Here is a 19012-nt window from a genome sequence, read left to right on the forward strand (position 1 = left end):
AACTTCCACATGCTGCGGGGAGCTGGAAAAAAAAAAAAAAAAAAAAAAGACAAAGTTATGATGCTGTCATTCGGGGTCACCTCCTCAGAGAGCCTGTCCTTGACTCCCCACCCCCTCTGTGGAGCAGCTGTCCAGCCCGTCTAGTGCACCCATTTAATTCTCTCTGTTGCATTTATTCCTGCTAACATTTTCCTTGTCAGTTTCTGTCTCCTCCCTAGATTGCAGGTCAAGGTCTGCCTGTCTTGGTCACTCCCAGAGCAGCTCCTGGCCAGCCACATAGCAGCGCTCATGTTGTTATTTTTTTCATAAGAGACAGAAGGGTGCCACTGTTGGCCCAGGTTTTGCTTGCAGCCCTGCCTTGCTGGCTACCCTGGCCCTGCCTCCCCAGCTTCTAGGTCCTCATTGCTGGGTAACAGCAGGATAACCGCCCCGAGAGACACAGCCTGCCCAGCAAGGCCCGGCATTGGGACCCAGGGATCTGGGGCATTCCTCATGAGTCAGGGTGGGTTCAGACTCAGACTCTAGCAGGTTCCGGCATCCTGGTGGATGTGAGAATCCTCTCGGCATCCGGTCTGGCAGAGAACTTGTCTGGCACCACCCCAGGGCTCAAATAAGTCCCATGACAGGGCACTCACTACATTCTGCCATGAGACAGCTCTAAGGGTTAGTGAGTTTCTCCTTAACCCTCAAAGTACCTTCCCACGCTGCTCGCCCACACCAAGCTGAAGCTCTGTGCTCAGGAAGGATGTTGGCTCCCTTTTGCCAATGAAGATACTTGGAGACAGTGAGGGTGCCCCCCTTAGTGTCTCCTGCCTGGGCTGACAATCTTGGTCCCTTCACTCACCTCTGGGCAGGTTCCCGACCCCACCCCACCCACCCGCATTCTCTTTTCTGGGTGTGGTTTAGATGGCTGAGCATCCCTGCTCTGAATGTGGCGCTCAGTCCAGGGCCCAGGGACCCAGACCCAGAGTGAACTTCACACATCACAGTCTCCTCCCACCCCACCCCTGGCCACCACCTGTCCACCGTGAGGCTGAAAGTCAGGCTGCCTTTGACAGCCACCGTGCCGTGTGTGCTCAGGGTAAGCGTGTCAGCTAAAATCGTAGATGACTGGTATCCCCTTTCCATCCAGCCCAGTTCTTCTCCCCTGTCTGGCGGTTATGCCAATGATTTTCCCCCATTGATTTTTAAGGGTGGTTGGTACATTCCTATGATGCAAAATTCAAAAGGCATATACAAGTTACAGGCAAATGGAGCTCTTTCTCACTGACCACTGTCCTCGGTCAGCTCCCCTCCCCAGAAGCACCTGCTGTCATGCGGCTTTGGTGTCCATTGATTATGTTGTTTGCATCAGCGTAGAGCTTGTGTTTTGTCTTTTTTTTTTTTTTTTTTGTCTTTTCGTCTTTTCTAGGGCTGCACCTGCGGCATATGGAGGCTCCCAGGCTAGGGGTCCATTCGGAGCTGCAGCTGCTGGCCTACACCACAGCCACAGCAACACCAGATCCTTAACCCACTGAGCAAGGCCAGGAATCAAACCCACGACCTCATGTTTCCTAGTCAGATGTGTTAACCTCTGAGCCACGACGGGAACTCCCCTTGTTTTTGTTTTTGTTTTTTGTCTTTTTAGGGCCGCACCCACAGCGTATGGAAGTTCCCAGGCTAGGGGTCAAATCAGAGCTGTAGCTGCCAGCCTACACCACAGTCACAGCAACACTGGATCCAAGCAGAGCCTTCAACCTACACCACAGTCATGGCAATGCCAGATCAAACCCCAGTCCTCATGGATCCTAGCCGGATTCGTTACCTCTGAGCTACCATGCCAACTCCAGAACTTGTGTTTATTCTTGTCAGTTTTACCGGGTCAGGGTCAGGTTTCCTTTAGGGTCCTGGGAGGAGGCTTTTGCATTCAAGGTCTTTAGAGAGAGGTTTTTTGTTTGTTTGTTTGTTTTGGCGGGGGAGAGCATTTGGCTGTGCCTATGACACACATAAGTTCCCCAGGCCAGGAATCAAACTGGAGCCACAGCAGTGACAACATCGGTTCCTCAACTGCCAGGACACCAGGGAATTCCTGCATTTGAAGTCTTTAGCCTGCACACTAGGGTGGCACTGGCCGCAGTGTAATAAGCCTGCCTCTGTGCTGAACCTCCATCAGACCAGGACTGCATCCCTGGTTCCCAGGCAAGGACACCTCTGCTGTTCTTAACAAGGCTGGGCTTCAGAATCTCTTGGGAAGGAAATTGGTTAGAAGGCTTTCTTTCTAGAGACTGGGATTCAGTGGTGCCAGGGTGGGTCCTGGGCATCTTTTTTTTTTTTTTTTGTCTTTTCTAGGACCGCACCTGTGGCATATGGAGGTTCCCATGCTAGGGGTCTAATCAGAGCTGCAGCTGCCGGCCTACACCACAGCCACAGCAACACGGGATCCGAGCCGCGTCTGCGACCTACACCATGGCTCATGGCAACACCAGAGCCTTAACCCACTGAGCAAGGCCTGGGATCGAACCCGCAACCTCACGGTTCCTAGCCAGATTCATTTCCACTGCGCCACGACGGGAACTTCAAGAACACTTTTCAATCTCCCTTGAGATGACTTTGGCTGGGTTCCTGCTCCAGCTTTTCTGCTAACTCTGCAGGCTTCCGTGGTTTCTTTGTGGTTCTCTTTAGGCATCTGGCCCTGCTCCTCCCTGTGCGCCTAGCGGAGGGAAGGCTGGACCTTCCCTGCCGCGTTCCCAGGCTCTTATCTCACTCTCAGTTCGTAACCTTGCCGGGTGGTTCAAGGTTTTCAGCCACTCGGCTTTTTATCTTGTCTTTGAGGGTTACGTTGTGCATCTCCCAAGGGAAGGGACTGTTACTTCGCCCTGCTCCTGTTCTGCACACCGCCCCCACCCCCCACCCCGTGCTGCTGCTCTGGCGCCAGGCTGCTATGGGTGCTCTGCTAACAGAGAAGATAGGAAGGAGTCCAGCCTGATGGTGATTCAGCTCCTTCTGCCATTTTGCGCGGAGCTCAGCAGCTTGCCTCCGCCTGTCCCATGTCTGGGGAAGTTGTTCTTCCTACTGGGAATACTGCTTTCTCCCTGGAAATCACTCCCACTGCTCCCACCCCTTCCCCTGCATCCTTGGAAGCATGCATCCCACTGAAATCTGCTTTTTTCAGTGCATCCTTTTTCTTTGCTAGCTTCATTTATTTGATTTGAAGTGGGGGGCACTTTTGCCAAGCCTGTCATCACCCTTCAGATGTCAGTGGGTTCACCCCAAAGTGCTCAAGATTGGAGGTTCCTTAAAGACCGTGTCTTCCCAGAGTTCCCCTTGTGGCTCAGCGGGTTATGGACCCAACTAGAATCCATGAGGATGCGGGTTGGATCCTTGGGCTCACTGAGTGGGTTACGGATCCAGAGTGGTCCTCTAGCCTGGGAACTTCCATAGACTACGGGTGTGGCCCTAAAAAGAAAAAAAAAAAAGACTATGTCTCCCCAAGGATGGGCACCACTTCCCGAGGGGTCTGTTCCACCTTGAACACCTCTGGATGCCAGTTTTTTTTTTTTTTGTCTTTTTGCCATTTCTTGGGCTGCTCCCACAGCATATGGAGGTTCCCAGGCTAGGGGTCGAATCGGAGCTGTAGCCACTGGCCTACGCCAGAGCCACAGCAATGCTGGATCCACTGCAACCTACACCACAGCTCACGGCAACGCCGGATTGTTAACCCACTGAGCAAGGGCAGGGACCAAGCCCGCAACCTCGTGTTTCCTAGTCGGATTCGTTAACCACTGCCCCACAACAGGAACTCCTGGATGCCAGTTTTTTTATGCCACTGAGCTAAGAATCAGTCTGCTCACAGGTCTCCTGAGAGAGGGTTCTGGGTCCCTTCCCAACAGCCACGTGGCAAATCTGCACCCTCTCTTCCTGGCGGCCTCCTGGCCACTCTGGAAGGCTCTCTATCCTGCTCAGTGGGAGGGCATCCAGGCTTTGGGGGCAGACTCAGCTCAGTTCAGAGCTGTGTTTCTCGCTTTGCCCGTTGGGGAGCTTTAGGCTCGCACTGCAGCTTCCTCTCTCTCCTCGTCTGTAAAATGAAGTTCTTAGTACCTGCCTCGCTGGGTCCTCGAGAGCACGGGAGAAAACAGCCGTGTTAAGATTTTAACATCATGCCTTGTATGTAACCCACACGGTTTCTTGTAGTCATTTGTTATCATCATCAAGCTTATCGAGCTTGTGCTAGGGAGTGGAGAATCGGGGTGGGGGGGGATGAAATATAGGGGAGTCTCCGCCTACGGTGTCCTAGGAGAAGAAACACATGAAAGTGAGCAGCAAATGAGGCAGCAAATAGAAAGGAGCGTGAAGATAACAAGCACCGAGATGTTTGGGGCTGGCAGTGGGTGCCCTGCGTGGTCAGGATGGAGGGGGTCAGCCCGGCTGGGAGGAATCTCCCCCTCTCTTCGAGGTCCGCCTTCCCCAACTCCAACTGGACCCACCTCTGCATGGCACACACCCACCTTGCCCTCACCCACCACCTCCCACGTGAAGCTCCTGCCGGGATGTTCCACCACCTTCCAGTTCGCCCAGCAAACACCCAGTCCCATCCTCGATGCTCTTCTTCGACCCTATTTAATTTTTGGCTGCCCCTCGGCATATGGAGGTCCCCGGCCAGGGATCAGATCCGAGACGCAACTGCAGCAATGCCGGATCCTTTAACCCACTCTACGGGTCCGGGGATCCTTTAACCTACATGCTGGTGCTGCAGAGACCCCACTGATCCCACTGCATCGCAGGGGGAACTCCAATCCTATCTTCTTCTTTTTTTTGCTTTTTAGGGCCTCACCCACAGCATATGGAGGTTCCTGGTCTAGGGCAATTGGAACTACAGCTGCTGGCGTACACCACAGCCACAGCAACCAGGATCCAAACCACGTCTGTGACCTACACCACAGCTCATGACAACACCGGATCCTTAATTCACTGAGCAAGACCAGGGGTCAAACCCCCAACCTCTTGGATACTAGTCAGGTTCGCTACCACTGAGCCATGATGGGAACTCCCAGCCTTCAGTCTTATTTCCTCCAAAAGGTTGTAGAAAGTGTTTCTAAATTGCATCGTCTCGCTTCCCTGTCTACAAGCCTTTATTGGCTCCCGTTGGTCTGGGGATAAAGTGGACAGTCCTTGCTCTGGCTCCGCGCAGTGACAGTACTAGCTACCAGGCTGCTCAGTGCCCTTGCCACTTCTTTCCTCTTCCTCCCTGTCCCTCACCACTCCCATTGCTTTCAGCCACTAAACCACATGCGCGTCTCAGCTCAGGCCAGACTCTCTTCTCCCTAGTTTTTGCTGTTTCTTATACCAGAAATCCATCAGGTCAGGTGTCTTTGGCTCAGGCAGACACCCTTTGCTGCCCGTCCCGTGTGTTCCCAAACACGCTTCCATGCTGTGTGGCAATTGTCTATTTGTCTGTATCCCCTGCTGGGCTCAGAGTTTCCAGATAGGTAAGGACCCAGCCCAGCATTCACCCCTATGTCATCACACCTAGGATGGGAACTGGCCCGCACTGAGAAGGGTGGATGGTTGGGAAGTTGAGGTCCGAGCAGACTTAGAGAGAGTCTGGAATCCCACGACCTGGGTTAGAAATCTGGCTCCTTTGGAGCCATGTGGTGTGTTGGATGGGTGACTTGGGCCCTTGCTCTTTCCTTTCTCTAGCTCTTGTGTGTTTGCCTTACGCCAGAGCAGTGGGGGCTGGGGCCACGGCGAAGAATCAGCCCGAGTCCCCACCCTCTGGAGCTCGCACCCCGACGTGACCACCACGTGGTACAGACATCTATGGCAGGGGACTGTGGGCGCCCCAACTGAAGAAAGGGCTGAGGTGGAGCCTCTCGCAATGGGGTTGGGGCAGGGTGGTGGGGGAGGACTTCTGAGGAGGCGATGCGAAGGAAGACTTCCCTGGGGAGGGCGTGGAAGGTGGAGGGAGTGGTGTGTTTGGGCCCGTGCACAGGGAGGAGGGTTCTGGTTACTGAAAGATCAGGTGTGGCCCAGGAGGGTGAGCACCGGGGGCGGGGGCGGGGGGGGCGCTGGAGAGGTGGGGGCGGTCAGAGCGCGCAGGCTGATGGACCTTGGGTTGGGCGGCTACATTCAAAGGGGAGTTCCCGTTGCAGCTCAGGGGTAATGAGCCTGACTAGTATCCATGAGGATGCGGGTTCGGTCCCTGCCCTCGCTCAGTGGGTTAAGGATCCAGCATTGCTGTGAGCTGTGGTGGTCGACATGGCTCGGATCCTGGTTACTGTGGCTGTGGTGTCGGCCGGCCGGCAGCTGTAGCTCTGCTTCGACCCCTAGCCTGGGAATTTCCATATGCCTAGGGTGTGGCCCTAAAAAGACAAAACAACAACAACAAAAAAGGAAGACTCAGCCAAATTGATTTCCCGGGGCCTCTCTAAGGATTTGGAGAAATTAAAGCATGTGAAACACTCAGCAGCAGCAAGGCTGAGAGAAAATGCCCTTGGGTGACCCTGAGAGGCACAGTCCTTGGCCATGGCAGTGGGTGATGAACGACAAACAGTAGCTGGAAACAGTGATCTGAAATCTGCTCGTACAGAAGAATTCCAAGGAATAAAGGCGAAAGCCCTCACCTCCGTTTCCAAACCTTGGAAAGAGGGTGACACCTGACAAGTCATCAGCACCCCAGCCGAGGGGTCCAGTTAGCATCATCGGGGGGGGCACGCTGCTGGCGTGTACCCTTAATAGGCTGTGCAGACCAAAACTGTCAAAGTCACCCAACCTCAGGAAAGTCTGAGAGGATGTCACACAGCCCTAAAAAGAAAAAAAAAAAAGGGGAGAAAAACGTTTTTCTCTCTTTTTTTTCTTTTCCTTTTTTTCCCAGCTGTATCTACAGCATATGGAAGTTCCCGGACGTTCTGAGCCGTAGCTGCAGCAATAACAGATCCTTAGCCCACTGTTCCACAGCAGGAACTCCCAAACGTTTCTTTATTTTTTATTTAAAAACTTTTTTTTTTTGGTCTTTTTTGGGCTACACTCGCAGCATATGGACGTTCCCAGGCTAGGGGTTGAATCAGAGCTGTAGTTGCCAGCCTACACCACAGCCACAGCACCATCAGATCCGAGCCACCTCTGTGACCTACACCACAGTTCACAGCGACACCGGATCCTTTAACCCACTGAGCGAGGCCAGAGATCGAACCCAAGTCCTCATGGATACTAGTCGGGTTTGTTACAGCTGAGCCACAACAGGAACTCCCAAATGTTTCTTTAAATGAAAATAAAAACAGGAGTTCCCATTGTAGAGCAGCGGAAATGAATCTGACTAGGAATTGTGAGGTTGCAGGTTCGATCCCTGGCCTCGCTCAGTGGGTTAAGAATCCAGTGTTGCCCAGGTCACAGACGCAGCTCGGATCCCAAGTTGCTGTGGCTGTGGTGTAGACCAGTGGCTATAGCTCCCATTAGACCGATAGCCTGGGAACCTCCATATGCTGCGGGTGCCGCCCTGAAAAGACCAAAGGAAAAAAAAAAAAAAAGGAAAAAAGAAAAGAAAAGAAAAACATTCTGGCACTGATGTGCAGGTTAGATAAGGGCCCGTCCACCTTCTGCACCAAAATGCCACCCCTTTGCCTATAAAGAACGTTCCTGTTTTTGGCGGCCCGTGGGTGGCTCTGCTCTGGCCCAGCCTGCACTGTCCTGCCCGGCGCGCCATCTCAGGGGTGCTTCTTGCCCAGAGCTGCCTCGCCTTGGGAATCCCGGAAACAATCCCACGCAACCCCCTTCCTCCTCTTGGCTCAGAGTGGGCGTGTGTTCCTGCTCCAGGCCTGTGGGAAGCCCAGCTGTCCTCGGGGCTGAGGCATCAAAGGGGCTGAGGGGCCGGTGTGGATTCGGGACCAGCAGCATGAAGGCTTTCTATTCATTCTATTGGCAAATACACATGTTCACCTGTGATGATCCAAGGGGCTCCAGGGTGCCAAAGATAAGGCAGAGAACAACAAATTCCTCTTTTCTTGGAGCTTATATTCTAGTGGGAGAGAGAGAATTTAATGCCAGGGAGTCAAAAGTGCTAATGAGAAAAGCAGAGATGGATGAGAGAAAAGGGAGGTGTGATTTTAGACAGGCTGAACAGGGCAGGGCTCTGGGAGGGGACATTTAAACCAACACCAAAGTGAGGGAGCAGGTCACATGGACCCAAGGGCAGGAGCAGGATGGGCAGGGGGAATGGCTTGTGCAAAGGCCCTGAGGCAGAAAGTACGGTGTGTCTGAGGAACACAGGGGAGGGCAGCAGGCAGGGGGTAGTGAGAGGAGTAAGAGAAGCAGGCGTGGGAGGTCCCATCAGGGAGGCCTGGGGGTTATGAGGGTTTGGGATTATATTCCTCGTGGGGTGGGAAGTCACTGGACAGTTTGGATCAGTAATTTCACATGAGCAAGTTAACACTGAAAAAGGCTGGGAGTTCCTGTCGTGGTGCAGTAGAAACGAATCTGACTAGGAACCATGAGGTTGCGGGTTCCGGGTTCGATCCCTGGCCTTGCTCAGTGGGTTAAGGATCTGGCATTGCCGTGAGCTGTGGTGTAGGTCGCAGACACGGCTCGGATCCCACATTGCTGTGGCTGTGGTGTAGGCCAGAAGCTACAGCTCTGATTCGACCCCTAGCCTGGGAATCTCCATATGCCTCAGGTGCGGCCCTAAAAAGACAAAAAGCAAAAAAACAAAAACCACTGAAAAAGGCTTTATCGGGCTCTTGTGTGAAGAATAGACTCCGGAAGAGTAGATGGAAGCAGAGGTTATCAGGAGGCTGTTACAACATCCAGAGGAAAGATCATAGCAGCAGGGAGAGCCAGGAGGAGCTGCGGTTCTGGGTCTGTCTGGAGGGAGAAGCATTTGCTGATGGGTTGCGTGTGGGGTGTGAGAGAAGAGGAGCCAAGGATGATTCCAACGATTGGGCCTCAGCCACTGCAGCGTGGGGGAGTCTCCCACCCCAGGCTGGGGGAGGGGGTGGGGAGGCCACGCGGAGGATGCGAGGGAGGCCCGGGGGGGTGGTGGGTGCGGGCCGAGGGCCGTCCACAGGCCCAGCGAAGAGTCCAGCAGGGAGTGTGGTGCCTCAGTCGGTCAGAGGATCTGCCCCTGGGGCTGTGAGGGGGGCGCCTAAAGAGCGGGAGGTGGTGGAGAGGGAGCCTGAACCGCCAGCTCTCTGGAAGAATCTCGCTGTAAGGGGCACAGGGACACGGAGTGGCAGCCGGAGGGGATTTGGAATCAGGGCGAAGTGTCTGCACATGGACGTGAGCGGTCTGGGGGAGGGGGTATCAGGGCTGGTATCTTTGGGGAAGCCTCGGGAAGGTGGGAGAAGGTGGGAGGTGGGAGCTGGGAGCGGGACCCAGGTCAGCAGGGAGCTCCCGCCTCCTCTTTGCTCTCCCCTCCCCACTGTCTGCTTCTCCTCCTCGGCTCTGAGCTGGAAGCCGCCGGCTGGGACCTGGGATCTGAGTCTACTCTTCCCACACGCGTCCTGCCAGCTCCCAGGCAACCCCCAGCCCGGCTCATGGAGCCTCTGTGGGCACCTCAGCCCTGGGGCCTCTCTGGTCTGCCTCGGACCCCACCCCGCCCGGCCTGTGCCCTCATCTCCTGGGACGCCTTGGGGTCCCTCACTGGACTCTCCTCCTTGGGAGACAGACGTTTGGTCCATTTTCCAGGCCCAGCTGCCCCAGTCAGGTCACCTGGTCACAGGGCTTGGGAGCCAGTGACAGCCTGGCCCACGTGGCCGTCTGCTCCACGGGGGCTGTGTCCTGCAGGGTGGGGACACCGGCGCCCACTTCCAGGCTCTCGTTCACTGGAGGAGGCTCGACGTGCAGGCCTGTCCAGGTGGCGCATGAAAGGCGGGGTGTCCGGGGAACAGGGGCTCTGCCTGTCACCGCTGAGGTTAAGGGCTGGCAGGAAAGTGAATTCGATGATGGACCCCAGCTCACCCCCTCCACCTGGGCCTCAGACTTCGCCAACTTCTAGAAACGATGGCAGGGCATCAGCCCAGCAGGGGGAGAAAAATCAAGCTCTGATCTTCGGTCAGAAGAGTGAAAACTGCTGTCGACGTGGGAGGTGGGGTTTGGGGCTGCTGGGTCCCAGAGAAAAGTGGGGTTCCAGCGGGGGAGTAGCGTGACTTCTGTTCCAGACCTCTGCCAGCCTCATGCACAAGCCACCTCCATGGCTCTGTCTCTATGCTAGGAACATGGGAACACGCTTCCTTGCAGCCGGCTCCCAGGTGACTTGGAGTGGAAGTGGCTGTGCTGTGTGGCGGGAGGAGGGTGGACAGACCCTCTGTCACAGTGAGAGGCACAGAAAGAAGCCCAAGGCTTGCTCATTGGTAAGAAATCACCAGTTTATTGAATGAAAAATCCAACATCCACTCGGTCCTCCCGCCCCGCCCTCTCTCGGCCTGAGTGAGCAGCACGGCCCAGGAGACGCTCCGGACGGCGGGCTGAGCCGGGGGAAGGGCTGGAGGAGTTTGGGGGAGGTATGGAGAATGAGAAAAACACTTCTCAAAGGGAAGTTCTGTGCAAAAACTTCTAGGAGGGGTGAGGGGGCAACAGCAAAGCTCTGGACGTGCTGGCGGGCCGGAGGGCTGTGGCCGGGAGCTCCACGCCACGTGCTCAGCTGCTCCCGAGAAGGCCCAGGGAAGGGGGCCGAGGAGGGGCTCAGCCGTCCCCCTGCCCCCTGGACCCCAGGCCGCAGAGAGAGGGAGACGCGGCGGGCAGGCCAGGGTCCGCCCAGGCCAGGAGCCGGGGAGTGAGCAGGGGCACAACAGACCAGGGAAAGGAGACAGACGGACACACGGGCACAGGAGCCACAGATGACACGCGGTGGGGGTGGGCCTCCCACCTCTCCCGGAGCGCAGAGTTTCGGGCAGAGGCAGCGTTGTGCTGTGGGGAGAGCGAGAGGCAGAGGAGGAAAGTCGGCAACAAGGGGGAGCCCCAAGGACAGGGACCGATGCCCGGCAGTCACACACAACCACCACGAGACTGGCTACAGACGGCCAGAGACGCCCAGGGCCACAGGTGGCATCTCCAGGGGACCTGGGGGTGGTGAGAGCCGTGCGTGGGGGAGACCACAAAGGCCCCTCCAGCCCAGAAATGCTGCCCTGGGGTGGAGAGGGGGTGGCGGCTGCCCCTGTGGCTATGGGGGGCAGGGGGTGCCGTGCCCCTCACACCCCAGCAGCGGGAAGTGGCCTTGGCTTTGGCCCCACTGGAGGGAGCAGGCTGAGCAGCGTCCGGCAGCTGAGCTTTAGAAAACGAGATCCTGGGGGGTGGGGGTGAGGGTGGGGGAGGCTGGGCTCCCTGCCACGGCCAGGACTCCAGGTCTCCTATTTCCAGGAAGGGAACTGGTGCCACGTGAGGGAAGAGGTGGAAGCCAGGTGGAGGAAGGCCTGGAGGACTCGATTCCAGGGCCCGGGGATGAGCGCCCAAAGGCCAAATCAACCTGCCCTGGGCCTGGAGGGGAAGGTGATGGGGCTGCCCAGGGGTGGGACCGAGCAGTGGGGAGGGGAGCAGCGTCCCCAGTGGCAGTGTCCTTTGGGACCGGGCAAGGGGGACGCAGGACCCAGGGCCAGGAAAGGGGATGCTGGGCCCAGGCCTGCTGGCCTCCCCCTGCCCGCAGGCGGTGAGGCTGGTGGCAGTGCCAGGAGGGAGAGTGGCCGGGAGACGGTGCCCTCAGGTGGCCTTGCTGCCACTGAACAGTCCCACTGGAAAGTGCTTGACGTGGGTGGGCCACTGGGCGGCCAGCTGGAAGAACTTGATGTCACTCCACTCGACTCCGTCGATGGACACTGGGGGTGACAGGGGAGGACAGGGGGTGACCAGGGCTTCCGAGGCCATCTCCCCAGCAGCTTCCCTTCCACCACCCTGCCCACACCTCTCAGCATGGTCTGCTGTTGCTTGGCAGAGCAGATGAGGCGGCTGATGCCTTCGATGACCTGGCTCTTTGAATCCACCTCCTTTTCTCGAGGTTTCTTGCTCAGGAAGATGGTGGGCACTGCAAAGCAAGCAGGAACGGCCTTGTCTCAGCCCCGTGAGAGCGGCCGCCCTCTCCTCCACCCACTGCCCCTGCCCCGTGGGAAGGGAGATTTGCAGAAAGCCGATCTTCCTCCCTGCTCCCTGGCTCCGGCTGCGTATCAGGATCTCTGAGCTCCTGCCAGCCCCAGCACTGGCCTCCTGGCTGTGGCTGAGATCCTGCCCTCTCCCCGAACCTCAGCATCTTCACTGAATAACAGGGACCAGGGCCGGGTGGTCCCTCCCAGCTTGAATGTTGCTGGTAGCCGTGGGGTAGGGGGCCCACTCCTTCCTAGCCTCATCCCCAACCGACAGCCACCGCTGCACGCCTGTGCTGCACGTCTGTGCAGGGCTGTGTCCGTGCGGCCGGTGGGGAGGCTGTGGGGCAGTGTTCACGTGAGCGCTACCCCGGGATGCCCCAGGCAGGACGCTGGGTGCCATGGCGGGTTCTGACTGCAGGCCTGGCATAGTCCTGCCCGCCCTTCCAGGGGAACGCTCAGAGCAGAGGCAGGAGCAGAAAGGCCCAGCTGCTTTGGATGTGCCCAGAGGAGGAAGGAAGGGGCCGGGCAGTGAAGGAAGCCTCTTTCTGGGAGTTTCAGCGTGCCTCAGCGGGTTACAAACCCGACTGGTATCCATGAGGATGCAGGTTTGATCCCTGGCCTCGCTCAGTGGGTTAAGGATCCGGCATTGCCATGAGCTGTGGTGTAGATCACAGACGTAGCTCAGATCCTGCATTGCTGCAGCTGTGGTGTAGGCTGGCAGCTGCAGATTTGATTCGACCCCTAGTCTGGGAACGTCCATATGCCTTGGGTGTGGTCCTAAAAAGCAAAAACAAGACAAAACAAAACAAAGGAAGCCCCTGCGGGCGCACAGCTGGATGTGTGGGTTTCCAGTGGATCCAACAGCAGCAAGTGCTGCCCCCACGCTGGCCCGCCTGTGGGATTCCTGGCTCCTTTCCCAGAGCTCAAGCCCAGGGACCGCCGGCTCCTCTGCCGGTGCGGAAGCCATCCTTTCACGCAGCTCTATTCCCCTTAATTCTTGAAAACAATCGTGCCCTTTGCTCGCAAGGTTCTAGTGGCCTCCATGGGTCCAGTGCCCCCGTGGCTGCGGCACGGAGATGTCCTCTGTTGCACCGTCCATCCTGACGGCGGTGGGGGCACTAACCGCCTTGGCCACTAAGCTGCTGATGCTCAGCAGGCAGGGACTGTGACTCCCTGGGGACCGCGGTTCCCTCTGGTGCAGAAAGACGGCCGCGTCCCGCAATGTGAGGCAGGACCCTGAGGGACCCCAGGCTGGGCCGCATGACACGCGTGCTGTCTCTGTCCTCATCCAAGGTCTCCTAGAGCAGATTCTGCCCCGAGCCCGACCGAGGAGATGGGGCGCCTGGTGGCCCAGACGTCACTTACCTTTCTTGTTCTTCTCTTTGGTGACCACGGTCATGGCCATGGTGCCGGAAAGCTGGGCCTCCCCACCGTGGGGCAGGCGGGACACCTGCACCGAGCGGAAGACGCTCTTGAGGGTGTTCTTGGAGCTGGCGTCCCTCTTGTCACCTTCCCTCCTCCGCTCCCCAGGGTGGCCCAGCCAGTAGTCCACTTGGAGGCCAATCACGTCCCCATATGGGCTGTTGGGGCTCCTGGAGAAGGGTGACAATGGAGAGGAGGCCCTCACTTCCTAACCACAGGGCCGACAGGGGTGGAGAGGGGGGACACTGCTGGGCTCTGGGGCGGTAGGGGGAGGGGGACACTGCTGGGCTCTGGGGGGGCGAGAGGTGGCGCTGGCTGAGTGGCTCCTGGGTCCCTCCAGTCAGAACTGGCTGGGGTGGGAGCGGGGTCAGGGTGGTCTGGGACAAAGCCAGGATAGGGTGAGGCCTGCGTCACCACCAGGGAACCAAACAAAAAGTCACAGGGGGATGAGAGGAGCAGAGAGGAAGAGGCTTCAGGAAGGAAGGTGTGCGCGCACAGGCGTGCACACACACACACACACGGACACACACGGATGTGCACACACGCAAGATCATGCACACACACAAGGTCATGCGCACATACAAGAACACTCGAGGGTACACACACACACACACACACACACACACGCATGCACACCCCCCCCAGCAAGCAGAGCCAGGGCGGAACCCGGCCCAGGGTGGGAGAGATGAAGCAGGAAAGGGCCGGAAGCCCCTTGGCGGCCCCTGAGCAGCCCCGGGGGAGCTGGCGGATGCCAACCTGACCTGTGGCTTTCTCTCATTTATGGCACTTCTAGCTCAGGGATAATTTTAGCTCCGAGGGGAAAAGAGCTGATGTTTTCTTGAAAGGAGGCGTCAGACACAATAGGTACATGGGCTACAAAAGTCATCTGACGTTGCTCTTTCTGCCTGGATTCAGTGGCTCCACTAAAAAAACAGGCTTCAATTGGATGGGAAAGGAGGTCGAGGTAGGGCTGGTCCCCGGGCCCCCCAGGAAGCCTGGACCGTGAGGTCACAGCCTGACCTGCTGGTGGGATTTCCTCCTCCTGCACTTCGGCACATCAATGGAAGACCCCTCCCCACCCGCCCAAACAGGAAGTGAGGAGGGAAGGTGGGGGGGGGCTGGGATCTGGACTCCGTCCCCCAGGACATGGGACTGTCATGGAGGTTCTGGAAAAGCCTCCACCCAGTGCCTCTCTCTCTGCTCCCTCATGGAACACCCCCAAAGAACTGGGAAGAGGTGAGGGTGGAAGCCAGGGAACAAGGCGGAGGAAGCAGCAGGAGCCTGTCCCCTGGGTGCCCCAGTGGGACTGCCTCCCCTCCGGAGGCCTGGCCTCCTGATCTGAACTTGGGATACTTCTGATCTTTTTGTTTGTTTGTTTTTTAGGGCTGTGCCCATGGCATATGGAAGTTCCGGACTAGGGTCCAATCGGAGCTACAGCTGCCGGCCTACGGCACAGCCACAGCAACACGAGATCTAAGCCACATCTGTGACTTACACCATGGCTCATGGCCACACCAGATCCCCAGCTCACTGAGCGAGGCCAGGGATCCAACCCGTGTCCTCATGGATACTACTTAGGTTCATTTCCATTGAGCCACAACGGGAACTCCTGTGATACTTCAGATCTTAAAGAAATTCCCTCCCCCTCACTAGTTTCTCATGGTGCACCCCCCACCCCCCCCGTGGCTTTGGCACTGCTGGGGCCCAGGGACTTGAGCGCCAGGACAGGGTCCTGCCTGTCTCACCGGCTTCGGCAGCACATGGGTGACAGAAAGACCGAGTGCATGGGAAGCAGCCACACCGCTCCAGGGCCAGGCACTAACATGCGCCTGACACCAAAGCTGACGGCCAGTCCCACCGTTACTTTCATGGAGTCGAAATGAAGCTCAGTGACTTGCCCGAGTGACAAAGATTCTTCGGGTCATCGAACTTCAGCCAGACTCCTGAACCTCTCCCAGGCCGCCCTGTGCACCGCCTGCTAAAATCCCTTCTCCCGAGAACCCCCTGTCCTCTGTGTCCATCGCTGCGGCTGCCCCCTCGGATCCGCACCCTCCCCCACCCGCAGGAGTGTCTGCATCAGGCGCTCAGGTCCCTTTAGCCAGAGCCTGCATCGCCTCCCCCGCGTTCCGCGTAGTGATCTTCCATCCGCTGCCCCCACTCACACACGCGGTGTCTGGGGTTGAGCCCATCGCCTCCCACCGCCCTCCCATCCTGCTGCAAAACCCCCCCCCAACAACAGCACCTGCGCTCCCTGCATCCACCCCCCACCCCGTTGTGCCTTAACCACTGCCACTGAGTAGTTGGTTCTTTAACACAAACACAGTGGACATAACATGAACTAGGAGGCAAATCCCTCCTGCTGTGCCAGGCGGTCCTCCGACGAGACACGGGCACAGCACTTTACAGCCACAAGGGCCTCTGAGCCCTGGGTCTCAGTCAACCTTGTAATTGAGAGGCGGTCAGGGCGGCCAGTAGCCTGCACTCACAGGCTGGTGGTGGCTTGCCTGGCTGGTGACCTAACTCCACCGTCCCTGCCACCACCTTCTGAGCCCAGCGTGCTCTCACTGTTCTGCACGCCGAGCACACAGGGAAATCAGTGGGGCTGCCACCCGACGGAGGCCGTGGCAGGAAGGACAGGGCAGGTGAGGGCCTTACCCCACGATGGCAAGGGCGCTGCTCATGGAGGGGGAGGACGGCGGGGTGGCCGTGGCGTCTCGGCTCAGGCCCGAGCTGGAGGGCGGTGACGTGGAGGGCACAGTGAGGCTGACCACAGGCGCGTCATCCCCATCACCTGCTGGGGACAAACACAGCTGGCCAGACCTGCTGGTGGCACGGTCGAGGTACCCTTGCCTCCCTTGCAGCCCCTCCACCCCCACCCTCCCTCGTGGAGGCCAAGGGGCCCCAGGCTCACCTGTAGTGGAAGGAGAGTCTTCAACCAGCCCCACCTTCACCACCTGCAGGGAGGAGAGACACTGCGCTGGGACAGGTTCCCATCCAGCTGGGACCCGGGGCTGGGCATGGAGGCCATCACCGCACAGCATCTGATCACAGGCTTTAAAGACCTCTGTCCACTCAGCGGAGCCCAGATCGTTCAAAGATGTGAAAAACCCAGCTGCAAACACTGAGTCTGGGGCACAGGAGGCCTGCAGCTCTTCTCTGGGGATATGGGCAAGGCCACCGTCTAACACCAGAGAAAGGAGGGCGATAGGGAGGCCTGGGCAGGCAGCCGGGAGTGGGGGGCAGTGCCCGAGGACACGCTGCCGGCAGAGGCCTCCTCTCCAGACCTCCTGAGATCTGGAGGGACACGGTGACAAGGAGGGGGTCCCAGGTACAGCCCCCCACCCCTAGGCAGTGGTGTCGACTGCAGCTTCACCAAGACCTTCAGATTCCTCTCAGAAGGTTCTGGGAAGGACAGAGGGGGCCCTCTGGTGGCCATCAAAGGGCACAGCTAGAGACAGGCCACACGGGGGCTGGGGCCCTGGCCTGAGGTGACAGGTGTGTCCTGGGGCCCAGCCTGGTAGAGGCGCATGGGGAGGTCCCAGAAGCTGGGCCCTGGGGACTGGCGCGGACTGCACAGGGACCGTTCCCTTGAGGCTGATCAGAGCGCGGTGCTGGCATTCACTGGATTTGTCCCCAGTTCTCTACATTCTTATTTTAATTCCCGTGACACGTGGATTCGCTGAATGTCCTGGATGTGGCCGTCCTTCCCCCTCACTCCCCTGGGTTACACGAGGCTGCCGCTCCTTTGTTTGAACTTTTAATTTTTTCTCTCTCTTGCTGGGAGGCAGTGACCCACAGCTCCACATGGTCCGGGGCCTCCAACATGGCTATGGGAGCAGCCCCAGTGGCCGACAGGGACCAGCCAGGTGGGAGGCTTCACAAGGCATGAGAACGGGGCTATCGAACCTCCCCAGGCTCAAGCATCTCCCAAGATAGCTCAGGAGACGCCAGGATCTGGGGCAGGCAAGGACAGGGACGGTGGGAGCTGGCAGGGACCCTCAAGGAGACTGTGGGGAAAGATACAAGCAGATCCGGAAGAGAAATCCCGTCGTCTCATGAATGGAAATCTGAGCTTTCAGCCATGCTTCTATTTCGTGCTCTGGCCCTGAGAGGGTCGGCTCTGTCCCCTCTGGGCGGGCCTCTGCCTGTGGTCTGGCTGCCGCCAAATGCAAGAGAGGCTGGGGCCACCTGACACCAGAGACTCCCAAGAGGCTGTCCCTTCATTTTCAAAACCCACTTGAGTAGCGATTCTCCCGTGACTCGACTGGGGTGGGGAGAGGGGTGCTTTCCTCTCGCTGCTCTATCTGGCTCTGAAGACACAGACGCCGATTCTCAGACTTTGGAATATCATCCGTCATTATTCCCCACCCCCTTTTTTGGCTGCCCTGCAGCATATGGAGTTCCCGGGCCAGGGATCAGATCTGAGCTGCAGTCACAACCTAAGCTGCAGCAATGCCAGATCCTTAACCCCCTGTGCCAGGCCGAGAATCTAACCTGCATCCCAGCGCTCCCAAGATGCCACTGATCCCGCTGCATCATAGCGGGAGCTCGCACTGTTTCCTTTCTTTTCTTTTTTTAGGCTAGGGATTGAATTGGAGCTACAGCTGCCAGCCTATGCCAGGGATCGAACCTGCGTCCTCATGGATACTGGTTGGGTTGATTTCTACTGAGCTACAATGGGAACTCCCTCCTTTTTAATATTTCTAAAAATTAAAAAATTAAAGCACACTTGGTTTACAATGCCGTGCCAATTCCTGCCGTACTTATCGTTATTTCTGGGGCAACTTTCTTTTCCCTGAAGCCTGTGGGACCAATGCCCTGGACATCGCCCCCTCGGCCGAGGCCCCAAGTTTAGCACCGGGTGTAACGGAAGCTGCCAGTGGTGACCTGGGGATGGCCCCTGATTCAGGAAAGGACACTGGAAGGAGGAGCTCGGTGCCTGTGCCAGCCCAGGGCTTCCCCGCCTGGGCAGTGCTGACACTTGGGGCAGGACAGTTAGGGGCATCTCTGGCTGCCACCAGCTAGATGCCAGATGTTGGTAGCGCCCCCGCTCCCAGCTGTGACAATTAAAAATGTCTCCAGACATCACCAGATGTCCCCTGGCGGCAAAATTGCCTCGGCTAGAGGAGGTGTGTGTGTGTGTGTGTGTGTGTGTGTGTGTGTGTGTGAGTGTGAGAGAGAGAGAGAGAGAGAGAGAGAGAGAGGGAGACGGGGGTGGGGGTGGGGGGATGACAAGGAAGGCCAGGAAGATGGGGTGTGTGTGCAGAGGGCAGGGGAGCGGCTACTCACGCCAATGAAGGGGATAAACTTCTGGTGCGAGTCTTCGTCGGGGCTGTGGGGAGAGAAGGGAAGCTTTACTGTTGGCGGGTAAGACTGTGCAGAGCTGGGCACATAAGCGTCTGCAGTTTACTGTGGCTTAAGGGAGTCCGGACACCACCTGATGTCCCATCACGCCACCAGTGGAGGCAAAAGACCCGATTCTGCACACGCCACCCCCTGCTCCTGTGTCTGCGCTGAGGGGCGCCCACACGGGGGGCAGAGCAGGAAAG

The 19012-nt window shown here is 57.8% G+C and overlaps 1 protein-coding gene across 2 annotated transcripts in view; it reads right to left on the reverse strand.

Annotated features, from left to right (window-relative positions):
- Positions 1–10313: 10313 nt before the first annotated feature.
- PACS1 (phosphofurin acidic cluster sorting protein 1) overlaps positions 10314–19012 on the reverse strand; it is a 137833-nt gene continuing 129134 nt past the window's right edge. Inside the window, exons 19-24 of one of the 2 annotated variants that reach the window (XM_047775219.1) lie at positions 18753–18795; positions 16375–16417; positions 16119–16254; positions 13407–13633; positions 11864–11983; positions 10314–11777 (exon numbers count right to left, since the gene is read on the reverse strand). In XM_047775219.1, coding sequence (XP_047631175.1) covers positions 11662–11777; positions 11864–11983; positions 13407–13633; positions 16119–16254; positions 16375–16417; positions 18753–18795 — 685 coding nt within the window. In that variant the 3' untranslated portion in view covers positions 10314–11661. Of the gene's footprint in view, positions 11778–11863; positions 11984–13406; positions 13634–16118; positions 16258–16374; positions 16418–18752; positions 18796–19012 lie in introns of both variants that reach the window. The other variant, XM_047775218.1, reaches the window with a different exon arrangement.

Source organism: Phacochoerus africanus, chromosome 4, assembly GCF_016906955.1.
Source record: "Phacochoerus africanus isolate WHEZ1 chromosome 4, ROS_Pafr_v1, whole genome shotgun sequence".
NCBI classification, from domain to species: Eukaryota; Metazoa; Chordata; class Mammalia; order Artiodactyla; family Suidae; genus Phacochoerus; species Phacochoerus africanus.